The sequence below is a fragment of the Mesoplodon bidens genome, assembly GCF_964165515.1.
Source record: "Mesoplodon bidens genome assembly, chromosome: 4".
Lineage (NCBI taxonomy): Eukaryota > Metazoa > Chordata > Mammalia > Artiodactyla > Ziphiidae > Mesoplodon > Mesoplodon bidens.
The window spans coordinates 14900092-14913743 of record NC_138160.1 but is presented as its reverse complement, the minus strand read 5'-3'; the positions used below and the strand labels follow the sequence as shown (position 1 = coordinate 14913743).

Below are 13652 nucleotides of genomic sequence, written 5' to 3'. Positions count from 1 at the left end.
AGGAGAGGACATTTCCTTTTGATTCCAACTGCAGTAAATCCTGGACAGTACTTCATTGGAAATTGTGGATCCGAAACAGAATGCAAAAGAAAGGCTTATATCTGAATTAGCAAACTTGCTTTACAAGAACAATTTCTGTTTTCCTTGGGGAGCGTTTCCTGGTTCTCAGGTATTATCTGTCCTTCGGGGATAAAGTAGAAACCTTTTCTTCCCTCAGGGGTAGTGATTAAAGCAAACCTCCGTGTTCACAAATGAAAGGGTGTTTAATCTCCTGCAGGTCTCAAGTAGGAGCTTGTTTGGAGCTGGTAATGGAATTTAAATTGTTCATGCCCTGGGCTTATGGAAGTCTACTTGTTGAAAAGTTAACAAAATTGAAAACGCTGGAAAATAACTTCTACTGGCATCTATTCATGGAAACTAGAATCATAAGAAGTAACGTGATGGGGGCCTCCCGGTGGCGCAGTGGTTGAGAGTCCGCCTGCCGAGGCAGGGGACATGGGTTCGTGTCCTGGTCTGGGAGGATCCCACGTGCCGCGGAGCAGCTGGGCCCGTGAGCCATGGCCGCTGAGCCTGCGTGTCCGGAGCCTGTGCTCCGCAACGGGAGAAGCCACAACAGTGAGAGGCCCGCGTACCGCAAAAAAAAAAAAAAAAAAAAAGAAGAAGTAATGTGATGGGCAGCTGAGTGCCAGGCTTCCAGGTGATCTTGGCAGATTGGACAGTTGATAATCTCTGCACCCAGGGAAGTGGCAGGGCAGAGACTGAGGTGGAAGGAAGCAAGGGGCAGTTTCACAGAGTGACTGATCTCTAATTCATTTGAGACTTGGTCTAAAAAGAACGAGAGAGCTCCAAATAAAACACCAAGTTGCCCAGAGGGCGGTGAGGCTCAGCTTCTCAGGGCAGGAAGAGCCAACACTCAGGTGGCGCCTCCTTGTCCCTGGCCGGGGGAGACGTTGTCCACGTGGTTAATTGGTCTGAGAAAGTGACAGCTTCACATTGAGTGGTCTGTAATTTCTTAATCTTGTGTTTGCTTATTTAATCCTCCAGTTGACATATCTTATTGGCTTTGTCACGGTTCTAATTCTGTGCGTGTTTGTGCAGGGAAACAGGATCCCTGTTTTTATTTTGTTGCTCTGCCTACACACAGTCACACACGAACATGCCTGCACGCGGAGGAACACGACATGGATCCAGAGGATTAAAAACAGTTCTAACACATCGCACTCAGAAATGTTCAAATCTGTAACTGGAGAATGACTGACCTTTCTAAGAAAAATTATGCAGGAGTTCATATCAACAGATATTCACTAGCAACAGAGAACATGAGACCTTTAGTCACCAGCCGAGAATGACAGGCAGCGAGGGCTACCGGCCAAAGCATATTTATAGGTGCGATGGGTGAAGCAGCTGTTTGTCCCGGTTGCTAGGTGACAGCTTAGGTTATAGCAAATCCCCTTTTACAGAAGTTTGGGATGTTGTCATTGTTAACTTTCTGTAAAATATGGTTTGGCTTCAATTTCCAATTCCTATGGATTAAAAATAAAATAAATTAGTGTAAAATAATGTATTTTCTCTGGAGGTACTTTGACGGTTCTTCTAAACATCTTTGGAAATGGTTATTGCAATATGAGTTCTTAAGGATATGGAAAATCTAAAAAGTGACCAGAAAGGTGTGTGTGTGTGTGTGTGTGTGTGTGTGTACGTGCACATGTGTTTGAGAGGAAACAGCAATAGCTGAAAATACTCTCCAGTGGATTGAGGTCACCTGACAGGAACAAACAAGGGACTGATTTTCCCTATCCCGATAGAAGGATGGATATTCATGGAGTTTCACATTCTGGCCAACTTCACAAGCCCCAGTCCTGTCTCCACGGGTCGCACAGGTGCTCGTGGGTCATGTGACAGTAATGTCTACAGAAGATGCTGGATCCAGGGATCTCCATGGAGAAGTCAGGTGTTAGGACCCAAGTTTTGCCAGAAGGAATTCCACACAAAATACTAATTTCCACCTCAGGAAACATTTGAAATAAATGAGCCCTATTTCCTGGTTACCTAATTTCGAAGGCAGTTTAATTCTGCATTTCCAAAGAAAAAAAAATAAAGCTATTCCATATAAGTGAAAGTTGGCTTCCAAATTTTTTAGACTTTTTGCCTATGATGTATTCCTACACATATAAAGGAATACACACTAATTACTGTGATAGGTAATGTATAGAAGCATTCGGATAAATTCATTAAAAAAATCAATAAAAGTCACTAAACTATTTTTGATTTGTTTTTCTTTGTTTGATATCTGTTCATTGTTTATATCCATTCCTTCATTCGATATTTTATGTGCCTTATAGAAGTCAACTTCTGTCAGCTGCTGAAGACAGAGCCGTATCTGTGAATCCGTTCAGGGCATTTAAGTCTCATGAGGTGTCAACATTACAAAGGAAAGTAACTTCAATTGAAAAATTGCTGCAAAAGAAAATGATGTATTGTTGGAGGTGGGCAGGGCTCAGGAGGAGAGATTCAGGGAGGAGATGCACACAGTTCTTGTGACACAGTGCTGGCCTGGGAGGGCCCAGAGATCAAGGGTATCATTGGCACAGGGTATGGAATCACTTGAGGGTCCTGGCTTGGAAAGAGCTGAAGCAGTGGAGAGAGAAAATAGGAATCTAAACTCCTTGGTCCCAGGCTTCACCTGGGAACCGAGATGCTGTGTCGATATCTCTATTTCTGTAGCTCGGCCTTCAGGGAGTCCATAATCTGTCCACGTTACTGCTCTAGTGTTCTTTCCCACTCAGCTTTGAAATGATGCCAAGTTCCATTCCAGAGAGTTCTTCCGGTGTCTCAACCTCCCATTATAAGCATTCTCGGTTCCATTTATGAAGGCCCTATTTTGTGTGTATTTGTTCTGTGACCTCAGCAGGATAGTTAATGTATCTGAGCCTCAATTCCCTCATCTGTAGGACAGAATAAATCATAGGACCTCGCTCATAGGCTGACTGTAAGGATGGAATATGACAGTGAGTTCACAACATATAGGACGGTGCCTGGCTCCTGCTGAGTGTTAGCTAGTATTCTTTTCTCACATTGCCTGGAACCCCCATTACTTGAATTTTTCATCAACTGTCTTGGTGTGAAATTTGCACTCTATTAGCATCCTTCCATTCTACTAAAACCATCACCTAAATAGAACTGTTTTTCTAAAAAACACTAATTCTAAAAGATACATGCACCCCAGCGTTCATAGCAGCATTATTTACAGTTGCCAAGATATGGGAGCAACCTAAGTGTCCATCAGCAGATGAATAGATAAAGAAGATGTGGTACATACAATGGAATATTACTCAGCCTGTGAAAGAGAATTAAATTCTGCCATTTGAAGCAACATGGGTGGACTTGGAGGGTATTATGCTAAGCGAAATAAGTCAGACAGAGAAAGACAAATACTATGTGTTCTCATATGTGGAATCTAAAAAATACAATCAACTAGTGAATGTGACAAAAATGAAACAGATTCACAGATATAGAGAACAAACTTAGTGGTTACCAGTGGGGGGGAGGGGCAACATAGGGGGAGGGGAGCAAGAGGCACAAACTGTCAGGTATAACATAAGCTACAAGGATATATTGTACACCACAGGGACTATAACCAATATTTTATAAGAACTATAAATGGAGTATAACCTTTAAAAATTGGGAATCACTATATTGTACCCCTGTAACGTATAATATTGTACATCAACTATACTTCAATAAAAATTAAAAAATAAAGTGAAAAAAGTAACAAACGAAACCAGGTACTAAAGACTAAAAAAAAAAAAAAAAAGTGAATAAATTGTCATGCTGATCTCTGTGGAATCTTCTTCCATAACTCTTTTTAATAGTTGTTTCTACCTTACAATTTAAAATATATTCTACAGTTCTGCATTGCCCACCCCCTCCCCGGAAAAATGTAGCACTTTATTTTGTATTGCAGATGCCAGAAACCAAACTGAAACCAGCTTAAGGCGAAAAAGGGAATGGGCTCCACAAAGAGGGCGTCCATGTTTGAATTTGTTTGGGGCTCAGCAGAACCCAGGAACTCAGACCCGACCATCAGGCTTCGTTTGTGCCCTCTGTCTCCACCTCACCCTCCTCTCCTTCTCTCTCCATCTGCTCCACGATTCCTGTCTCTTGTTGGTAATCATCTCTGCAAATCTAAAGCTCAAGAAATACGTGAAAGGATTTGAGCTTTGATATATTAAAAAATCTCTTCTTTTGCTTTGAAAAATTACTTTCAGTTATAAAAATACCTTCTGACTTTTAGGTTGATTAGTATAAGCTAAAAAGATTTATTATCCTGTAAAGTGTACAGTAATGCAAAGAGAGTATCTTATATTCAACAGGCTCTCCTCATATATCCAGTCCCCAGCTTAGTTTTTGAATGTTTTTCCCCCCAACAGCCCTAGATTCAATGAAATGTCATTTTGTAAACGTGAATTTAATATATAACACAAGCGAGAGAGAAATCACTTTGGGGTCGCTCACTGGTAGAGGCTGTGCCTTAGTCATCGCGAAATCCCTGAGGCGGGACTGGTGACAGACAGACAACCGCACTCAGTGCGTGGTGACTGAAATGAACGGAAGGGAAATGACACTGAGACCCGTTATCTGTTCTCTGCCAGGATTCATTTATTTCAGCATAATTTTTGGTTGTGCTCAAAGACACTTGGGGTGAAAGAGATGTAGCAGGCTGCTGGCACGTGTTCTCTCCTCCAGAATTACCGTCTATTTTTAAAGAGCACCCGAGTGTCACATTTCTTAGTCTCACAGAACCCCCTAACGGGGAGAACTGTGTGCTGCACCCTGAAAACCAAGTGCATTCAAGGTTCATGTATGGAGCCCTTAAGCTGTGCAAAGGCTAATTTGTCTTTTAATATAACACTTAAAGACTGTTTTTGTTAAGCAGATTTTTAAAGAAAGAAGGTACACAATCATGTAAAAAAAGGTACTTTGCTGTACACCTGAAACTAACACAACATTGTAAATTAACTATACTTGAGTGAAAAAAGGTTAATAAAAAATTATTTACCCACTGAACTATAGTGTCATCATTTATTATCATGATTAGTTTGCTATTTTCTTGCATAAATACTGTGCAAGGAAATCACTATGCATATATTAAAAGAGTACATCGTTCATGATAGCATCAAAACCCATCAGATTTCTAGGAACAAATGTCCTAAAGGATGCATAACCCTCTACACTAAAAACTATACACAAAAGATAAAAGAAAAACAAAATTATAGTTATGTGTTCATACGTGTGTATGTGTGTGTGTGTGTGTATTCAAGAGCGTTTATAATAGGGCTTGAAATATGGTAGCATATGTCTGCAGCTTTGTTTATCTTCTTCAAGATTTCCTTGGCTGTTCTTGGTACTTTAAATTCCCATTTAAATTTTAGGATTAGGCAGCCAATTGGCATTATAAATTCTGATGAGATTTTGAATTTGTAGGTCAAATTGGGGAGAATTGATATATTTACAATATGCCAATATGTCTACTCCTTGAACATATTCCTCCATTTACTAAGGTCTTCTTTAGTTTTTCTTAATAATGTTTCGTAGTTTTTAGGGTAGAGATTTATACATCTTTAGTAACATTTATTCCTAGGAATTTGGTGTTTTTTTGATGATATTGTAAATGACATACTTTTTAAAATTTCATTTTTGCAAGTTCCTATGCTATAAATAAATGAAAACTCAACTAAGAAAAAAGATAGGTATGAAAGAAAAATTTTTAAAATCATTCAGATCTCAGTTTGACCATGTGGGTTATTTGGTTCATAACAAAACTCACCACTTTTTATTCCTACGTATCACACAGTTAAATTACTTAAAATCAGTTGGATCCTTTTGGACGTTGCTTTTAAGACGTGTTAGGACCACAGCAGCATTCAGTCTAGGGCTCATTATTCTCTGCTGCTGAGGTAGGACCCTTGTGAGTACTCTACCCGACGTGTGAATTTTGAGGCTTTCCAGTCTAGTCGGCGGGAAGGATTTCCAGGCATCCTTCGCAGCCCTGTGAGCACAGGACTCTGTTCCCTCTCGTCCTTTCCCATGCCTTGTTCCTCACACGTGCGCCCTCAGCTGGAGGGTCCAGGGGACCCTGCAGGTGGCCAGTGTTCTCTGTGCAGCCTCTACAGCCCACACTCTGTCCCTCCAACTCCAGCCTCTTTGGACTCTCACTTCTTCTTTTTTTTTTTTTTTTGCGGTACGCGGGCCTCCCACTGTTGTGGCCTCTCTCGTTGCGGAGCACAGGCTCCGGACGTGCAGGCTCAGCGGCCATGGCTCACGGGCCCAGCCACTCCGCGGCATGTGGGATCTTCCCGGACTGGGGCACGAACCCGTGTCCCCTGCATCGTCAGGCGGACTCCCAACCACTGCGCCACCAGGGAAGCCCTGGACTCTCACTTCTGATGCTCAACTCAGGTAGTGGCCAGGACCCCCCTGGGGGGCACCTCCCTGCTCTGCGGCCTGACACTTTCTCACTGGATATTTCTTACTGTAACTCTTAGGATAAGAAATACGTGCCTCAGAATCACCTGGGACACTAATTCAAAAGGCAGATTTCTGAGGTCACCCCAGCCTGCTCCATCAGAGTTTCTGGAGTGAGGCCATGACAGATGCTATCGAAACAGTGCCCTGGGGTTCACACACACTTCCCACGTGGGAACTGCCTAACGAGATTACTTTGGCCACATCTAACGTCTATGCCTGATTGTATTCTAGTAGGGTTATGGAGGCAGAAAGAAGGGGTGTTGGCTTCGGATTCTACTGGGAAGCAGAGCTCCCTTCTGTGCCAAAGCGAGGCTGCTTGTCTGAGGGGCCATCTCTCTAATTCTTATTCCCTTAGAACTTCTCGGACTGGTGGAACCATATCGGTTCTTCAGGAAACAGCTGCTTATCTTGACCACGCAGTGTCTTTTGTCAAGAATCTGTCCCTCTAGTTTCTCTTAAGGAGAATGTAACTAAACGGAATCTGCCAGGGCCTCAGTTTGGTAGCTTTTCTGGCAAGCTCTGCACAGCTGCAGATCCTTGGGCAGAGCCCATGTGAAAGATGCCATGGCTGTGGGAAGGCTGGGAGGTGTGGCTTCCCACTGGGAACCACGTGAACTGGATTCTCGGAGAGTCTGGGAAGTTGGAGCTGGTGGTCACAAGGGAGGGACGCTTAAGAGGTCCTTATCTCCTGGCTGGAGGGAGGTAGGAAGGAGAGAGAAAACTAGCTGGAAGGGAGGAAGCAAGCAAGGGTAGAGAGAAGGGAAGGAAAGAAAGAAGGACAGACAGACCCACAAAAGGACCTTACTTCCCTTTGAACCTGGAAAATGCATGTTCTCTCTGAAACTATGGAAGAAAAAAACTAAGCCCTGGAATATTCATGCTGAAGCCATTGGTAACTAAATTTCTTCCTCGAATGAGCTTCAATCATAGAAGAAGAAGAACTTTGGTGAAGAACTTGGTAAAGATTCACACTGTTTTTCAGCCCTCTTTTCTGTTTGTTGGGCCTTTCGTTGCACGTTGATCAGCGCCAAGGATGGTGGGAAGACAGCCACACACCATGTGAAAGATCTGTTTCCCTAGTATCGTCCAGTATTCACAGGAGATCCTTTCTCTGATTATGTGTTTTGCAGACAAGGCTCTCTAGGAAAACCTAGAGTCTCATTATGGAGCAACTCAGAGCCTGTGTGTGTGTGTGTGTGTGTGTGTGTGTGTGTGTACACATGCAGATGTCACTTGTATTAATCGTTGACCAACCATCAAGTATGAATCTTACTTTCCAATAAATATTTGGATTCTGCACAGGAAGTTCTCTTTTTTTCTGGAATGGGTAGGTCTTAAATGATGCCGTGTTGATCCTGGTCAATCACACCTCATTCCTCCTGACTCTAGAAAAGAGTGAGGAGAAGCATCACATGTTCCTTCTTTTTCTAAATTACAAGATGTGGTCTCTTCCAAGATGTCGTTGACTTTGTTCTTCCCTTGCAGAGGGCACATGTTTTAAAGGGAAGAGAACTGTGTTGGAAATCAGGAGCCTCCAGTCAGGCTCTGCCCTGAACTAGCTGAGAAAATGTGGGTTTCACTTTCCTTGTCTAGAAAAGAAGGGAATTTGAAAAGTTGACTTCAATTGGCCCATCTTATTCTAAATTACATAACTGCATTATTCAAATATATTATGTAACTACATTACCTAAACTGAACTGTGGTGACATAAATTAATGGTAGACAGTATATAATGGAAGACATTAGAAATGTATGTTCCACTGGTCCTCAGAATTAGTCACTGGACAACTTAAAACTATTATGAAACTCCCGGAGAGTGATGGCTAGGTACATGTTTTATTTAGAGTGTACATGTAGAGTGACACCTCTTCTTTGCCCTTGAATTCGGATTTTCTTCTTAAATCATACATATTTCCATTACATTTTATTCAGGACAATCTATACATTTATTTTATCTCAGACATTTACTACTCTTCCCAAAACCCATTTGGTTAGATAATATTTTCATGATTTACACGATGCATTTCTCATTTCTGTTTGTGATGGTAACAGTAATTCAGATGTCATTGAATTGTTCAAGGTGATTTTTAAAAAATGTTGGCCATGCCACATGGCTTATGGGATTTCAGTTCCCCAACCAGGGACTGAACCCGGGCCACGGCAGTGTAAGTGCTGAGTCCTAATCACTAGACCACCAGGGGACTCCCTAAGGCAATTTTGTTAAAAATAAATATAAGTAACAATGGAATTTATTGTCCCAAAGTACTGTCACAGGAGGTAACACTTGTGTTTTGACTATAGGATGTGAAGTGGGATATACTCGTGTAAGAATGTTACTCATTAAATAAAAAGAATGATTATACATTTAAGTATCCAGGAATTTTAAAACAAGACCATATGTGTGTGCATGTATAGCTTTAGGAACAGAAATACATCGATTCCTGTGTACCCAGCACCTAAAAAAGATATAGAACATGACAAATACCCAAGAAGCTCCCACTTGCCGTCTCAAGGCTCATTCCCTACACACCCCCATCTTAGGTATCCCCTCTCCTGAATCTTGGGTTTTTCTTTTAATCATTTCCTTGCTTAAATATCTGTTAGCTTAATGTGATTTTGAGCTTTATATAAATGAAATCATGCTGTGTATATACCTCTGTGATGTTTTTCTCAATATTATGATCCTGAGGTTCAGGTATAAACATGGAGTTTGAGTTCCTTCATATCCATTCCATCTTTCTTTTTTTTTATTTTAAGGGAACTTTATTATTTTTATTTATTTATTTTTGGCTGCGTTGGGTCTTTGTTGCTGCGCACAGGCTTTCTCTAGTTGCGGCGAGCGGGGGCTACTCTTCATTGCGGTGCACGGGCTTCTCATTGCAGTGGCTTCTCTTGTTGCAGAGCTCAGGGTCTAGGCACATGGGCTTCAGTAGTTGTGGCACGCGGGCTCAGTAGTTGTGACTCGTGGGCTCTAGAGCGCAGGCTCAGTAGTTGTGGCGCACTGGCTTAGTTGCTCCGCTGCATGTGAGATCTTCCTGGACCAGGGCTCGAACCTGTGTCCCCTGCATTGGCAGGTGGATTCTTAACCACTGCACCACCAGGGAAGCCCATCTTTCATTTTTGAACACAACTCACTTTATTTTTTCATTATCCTAATGGAAGTATATTTTAAATTTGCTTCAAAATACAAAATGTTCACCCATTCCTTTGGAATTGTTAAAATAATAATAAAGTTCCATTATAAGTTTTTCATTGATTTTTGTTAGAATTATATTTGCCAGACAGGTTAACCAAATCCTTAAATACTACTCGATATACATAGAGAGCAGAAATTAAAATCTGTATTTATGTCATACACTGAGCAGTAGAGTAGCCTACCCTTGCCAATTTGTAACAAGCCTATGTTGTTCCAGAAAGGAAGCCACAGTTCAATTTCAGTTTTTACTCTCCTGTACAAAATCTTTTCCCATTAAGCTGACATACTGGCAAGATTTTGTTACAGATAGTGGCCACTATATGTAACATAAAAACTTAGTGTTTCTTTTAATAGATCTGGAATCATTCGTAGGATATGCATAGTGCTAGATTTGGTCACCAATGTAAACGGGCTTGATCAGTGGTTTGAGCATGGGAAGAGTTAATGAAGGCATAAACTGATAGCTAAACGTCCCCAAAAGTTAATTTCTTACAACAGTTGGGAAATCATTTGGCAAATGTCTACCTCGTGGAGTAGCATCAGCCTGGACACCGGGCAGCTCAGTGACTCTCTGGCAGAGCATTGGTTGAGGCTGATAGAACAAAGAGGAAGGACAAGAAATACTTTTTTTTTTTTTTTTGCTTTTTTAATGCTATTGCACTCGTTTAAATATAACTTAAAATTTCTATTATAAAGGGAAATTGTATTATTTAATTTACAATTTCCTTGATGTTGATTCGAAAGTTTATTAAAAGAAACAGAATCTAAATGTACACAATTTCTGGGTAGTTGAGCATCTAAGGGCCAAGGTAGTTTTAATTTGTCGCGGGGCTACTGGAGTTGAATCCAGAGATCAATCTCACCCTGACACCTTTGCAGTCATAGCTCAGATGACACTTCACTAACAGTGTGTCCTCTACTAGACACATTTGTTTAAAATTATCTGTGTAATAAATGAATTTGGGTGCCCTTAATAGAACTTGTTTGAGCTGGTATATTTATGTGATGAGTTAGGATTGCAAGAGTGGGATTTGAACTTGATGGCATTGTAACTTCAGGAAATGCCCAGTATTTGCATGTCTTCTTCCTGGAGCAATTGTTACTAGTTTTTAGCTCACTACCATTCCTATGGGAAAATGAAGGCGGGGACCCACAGCACGTGCCTGGCACACACACCACATTCAACACATTCTATGATGATGATCGGGAAAAGATACTCTAGACAAATACGGGGTATTGTGAGATCCTGTTGAGTTTGACAGTTTTCTACTGAGTTGACCAACATAGTATACAGTCGACCCTTGAACAACCTGGGTTTGAACTGCATGGGTCCACTTAGAGTGGATGTTTTTCAGTAGTTAATTCTACAGTGCAACAGGGTCTGTCGTTGGCTAAATTTGTGGATGCAGAGGAACCACAGATACGAAGGGCCAACAATAAATTATACATACGTGGATTAACTGCAGCATTGTACAGGATCAACTGTGGACTGAAAATGCTTTGTTTGTGATGATTATGAGGATAATGATAAGATTAAAGCCAAGGTTTCTTTAAAGGTACTGTGGCTTTACTACCTTTAACGTTTAAAACATTTCTAACAATCCCACAAGGCCCTGTATGATCAGGTTTCTTCCTACCATCCCAGCTCCCTGCAATGCTATTCTCTGGTTCGCTCTACTGCAGCCATACTGGGACCAATGGTGCTTTAGCTCCTTCTCACAACAGGACCTCTTGCATGTGCTGTACATTGTTCTGTCCGGAGCCCTTCCAAGCCTTTATGGTAAATAGTGCGAATCCAGATCATAGCATAAAAGTGACATCTTCAGAGAAGATGTCCCAGAGCCTCCACCCTATATTTTTCCTTCGTTGTGACCAGATAATCATGGAGCTCATTGCTTGCCTTGGCCTGTGATCTTCCTTAGACAGGTGTCTGGCTTGTTCATCTCTGAATTCACATGGCTCTTCCAGAGAGTGTGGCCACTAGGAGATGCTCAATGAATATCTGCTAAAGCAATAAATGTTGAGTGAATCATCCAAAATTCAGTTAAAAGTTTTTGTTTTCTTTTTCTCTCTTTAGCTGGGAAGTTACCAATTCCAAACCAGATGAAAGACCCAGGCTCAGCCACTGTCTTGCAGAATCATGGATGAATTTCAGCATATTTCTTCAAGAAATGTCTCTGTTTAAACAGCAGAGCCCTGGCAAGGCAAGTTTTCTAGAGAAGGAGAATGATGTGTGTGCTTTAAAATGTGAAATAAACTTGGAAACAAATGAATTAACCTATTTTATCAGCCTGTAAGGGTTCTCCAATTCTGAATATAATGCAGTACTAACACATGCCATAGAAACTGATATTAGCAAGGTTCAGAAATGTTAGTGTTCTTAGCACTAGAAAGCCCGTAACCTTATATTTTGAAATTGGATTGGATTTCTATTTTATCCATACTTATGTAGCTTATTAACTAAAATGAATGACGATTTGTCCTCTCAGCCAGACCAAGGATAAAAACGTGTTATTAAGAGTTTCAGTTTATATTATCTAGGCTGGTTCTCAAGTCAAAGGAACACATAGCCCTTTGAGGGTGTTTTTGGAGGTAACTGAGTCTCACTTTCAGTCTAAACAGTGGAGATTCTTGTATGATTTACTTAAGAAAGAAAATTTTGGCAGAAACATCCACAGTGATTATATAAATGGAATGAATATTTTTCCAACAAAGATGAAAACCCACGAGGAGAGAGTTGAGTGGTTTGAAAGGGGTTACAAGAAATGCCCACTATAGGGTTTTTTATATGTAGAGGCAGCTTCCACTGTATCTTGACAGCACGGGTGAGCTACAGAACCATCAATAGACCCCTTCCCTTCCAGTGCTATGGAAACGAATGTCCACCTGTAGTTGGAAGGAACAACCTAGGAATGTCTTCATTTAAAATCCCTCTCTTTGTACCGTGTTACAGGAAATCTAACTTCAATGAGTAATAGAACTATAATCGGACACATTTTGAGCATACTAAAGTTGCAACATTGTATATGGATAAATTATTTTAATCACTGAAGGCGATTTTTAGAATAGATATCAACATGGTAGCGGGGTGGGGTGACTTGTGTTTTTGATGCTTATTTTACTGAGATGATTAAACACATTTTTAGAAGATTCTGAACTTAAACTTCTGCATTGGGTTGCATTAATATACCCCAAGTCAATTAACCTAAGATAACGATGCTACAAATTTAGTGGATAATATGAAATCCCTTTGCGAAACTGAATTCTGGATATAGTAATGCTTTTATTTGTTCTTTTAACTTTTATGGTCTTTCCTCTTCCATTTTGCTATTAGAATTCCATATTCTTCAAGGATCCCTGATGTTTGAGAAACAGCTCTTAATTTTGTTTTCCTTTTGACTAGTGAATTTATTAACCCTGTGTCAAGAATGAAAAATCAAAGTTAATCTGAATTTTAGACCCCCTTGCTGTTTCTCTTAATCAGTTATTGATCAGAGTTATGTATCCTTTCCTTGTGTGTCTTTTTGAAGTTCCCTTAATGAATTTTCTTGGCTGATCAGTGAAATTTAGTACCATAATTTAAAGGTAAAGCAAAGAAGTACGATAGTTTATTTTAAATAATAGAGTGTGAAAAAGAAGTGAAGACTTTATGGGAGAATTTTTCTGTCTTGATGTTTTACTTACTTAAAACGACCAAGAGGGCTTCCCTGGTGGCGCAGTGGTTGAGAGTCCGCCTGCCGATGCAGGGGACACGGGTTCGTGCCCCAGTCTGGGAAGATCCCACATGCCACAGAGCGGCTAGGCCCGTGAGCCATGGCTGCTGGGCCTGCGCATCCGGAGCCTGTGCTCTGCAAGGGGAGAGGCCACAACAGTGAGAGGCCCGCCTACCGCAAAAAAAAAAAAAAAAAAAAAAAAACGACCAAGATTC

At 41.0% G+C, this 13652-nt stretch overlaps 1 protein-coding gene across 2 annotated transcripts in view; it reads left to right on the top strand.

Annotated features, from left to right (window-relative positions):
* The window catches only part of RETREG1 (reticulophagy regulator 1), a 123946-nt gene that overhangs the window by 100110 nt on the left and 10184 nt on the right, over positions 1-13652 (top strand). For both annotated transcript variants that reach the window (XM_081233524.1, XM_081233525.1), the window contains one exon: positions 11802-11928. In XM_081233524.1, coding sequence (XP_081089650.1) covers positions 11802-11928 — 127 coding nt within the window. The remainder of the gene's footprint in view (positions 1-11801; positions 11929-13652) is intronic.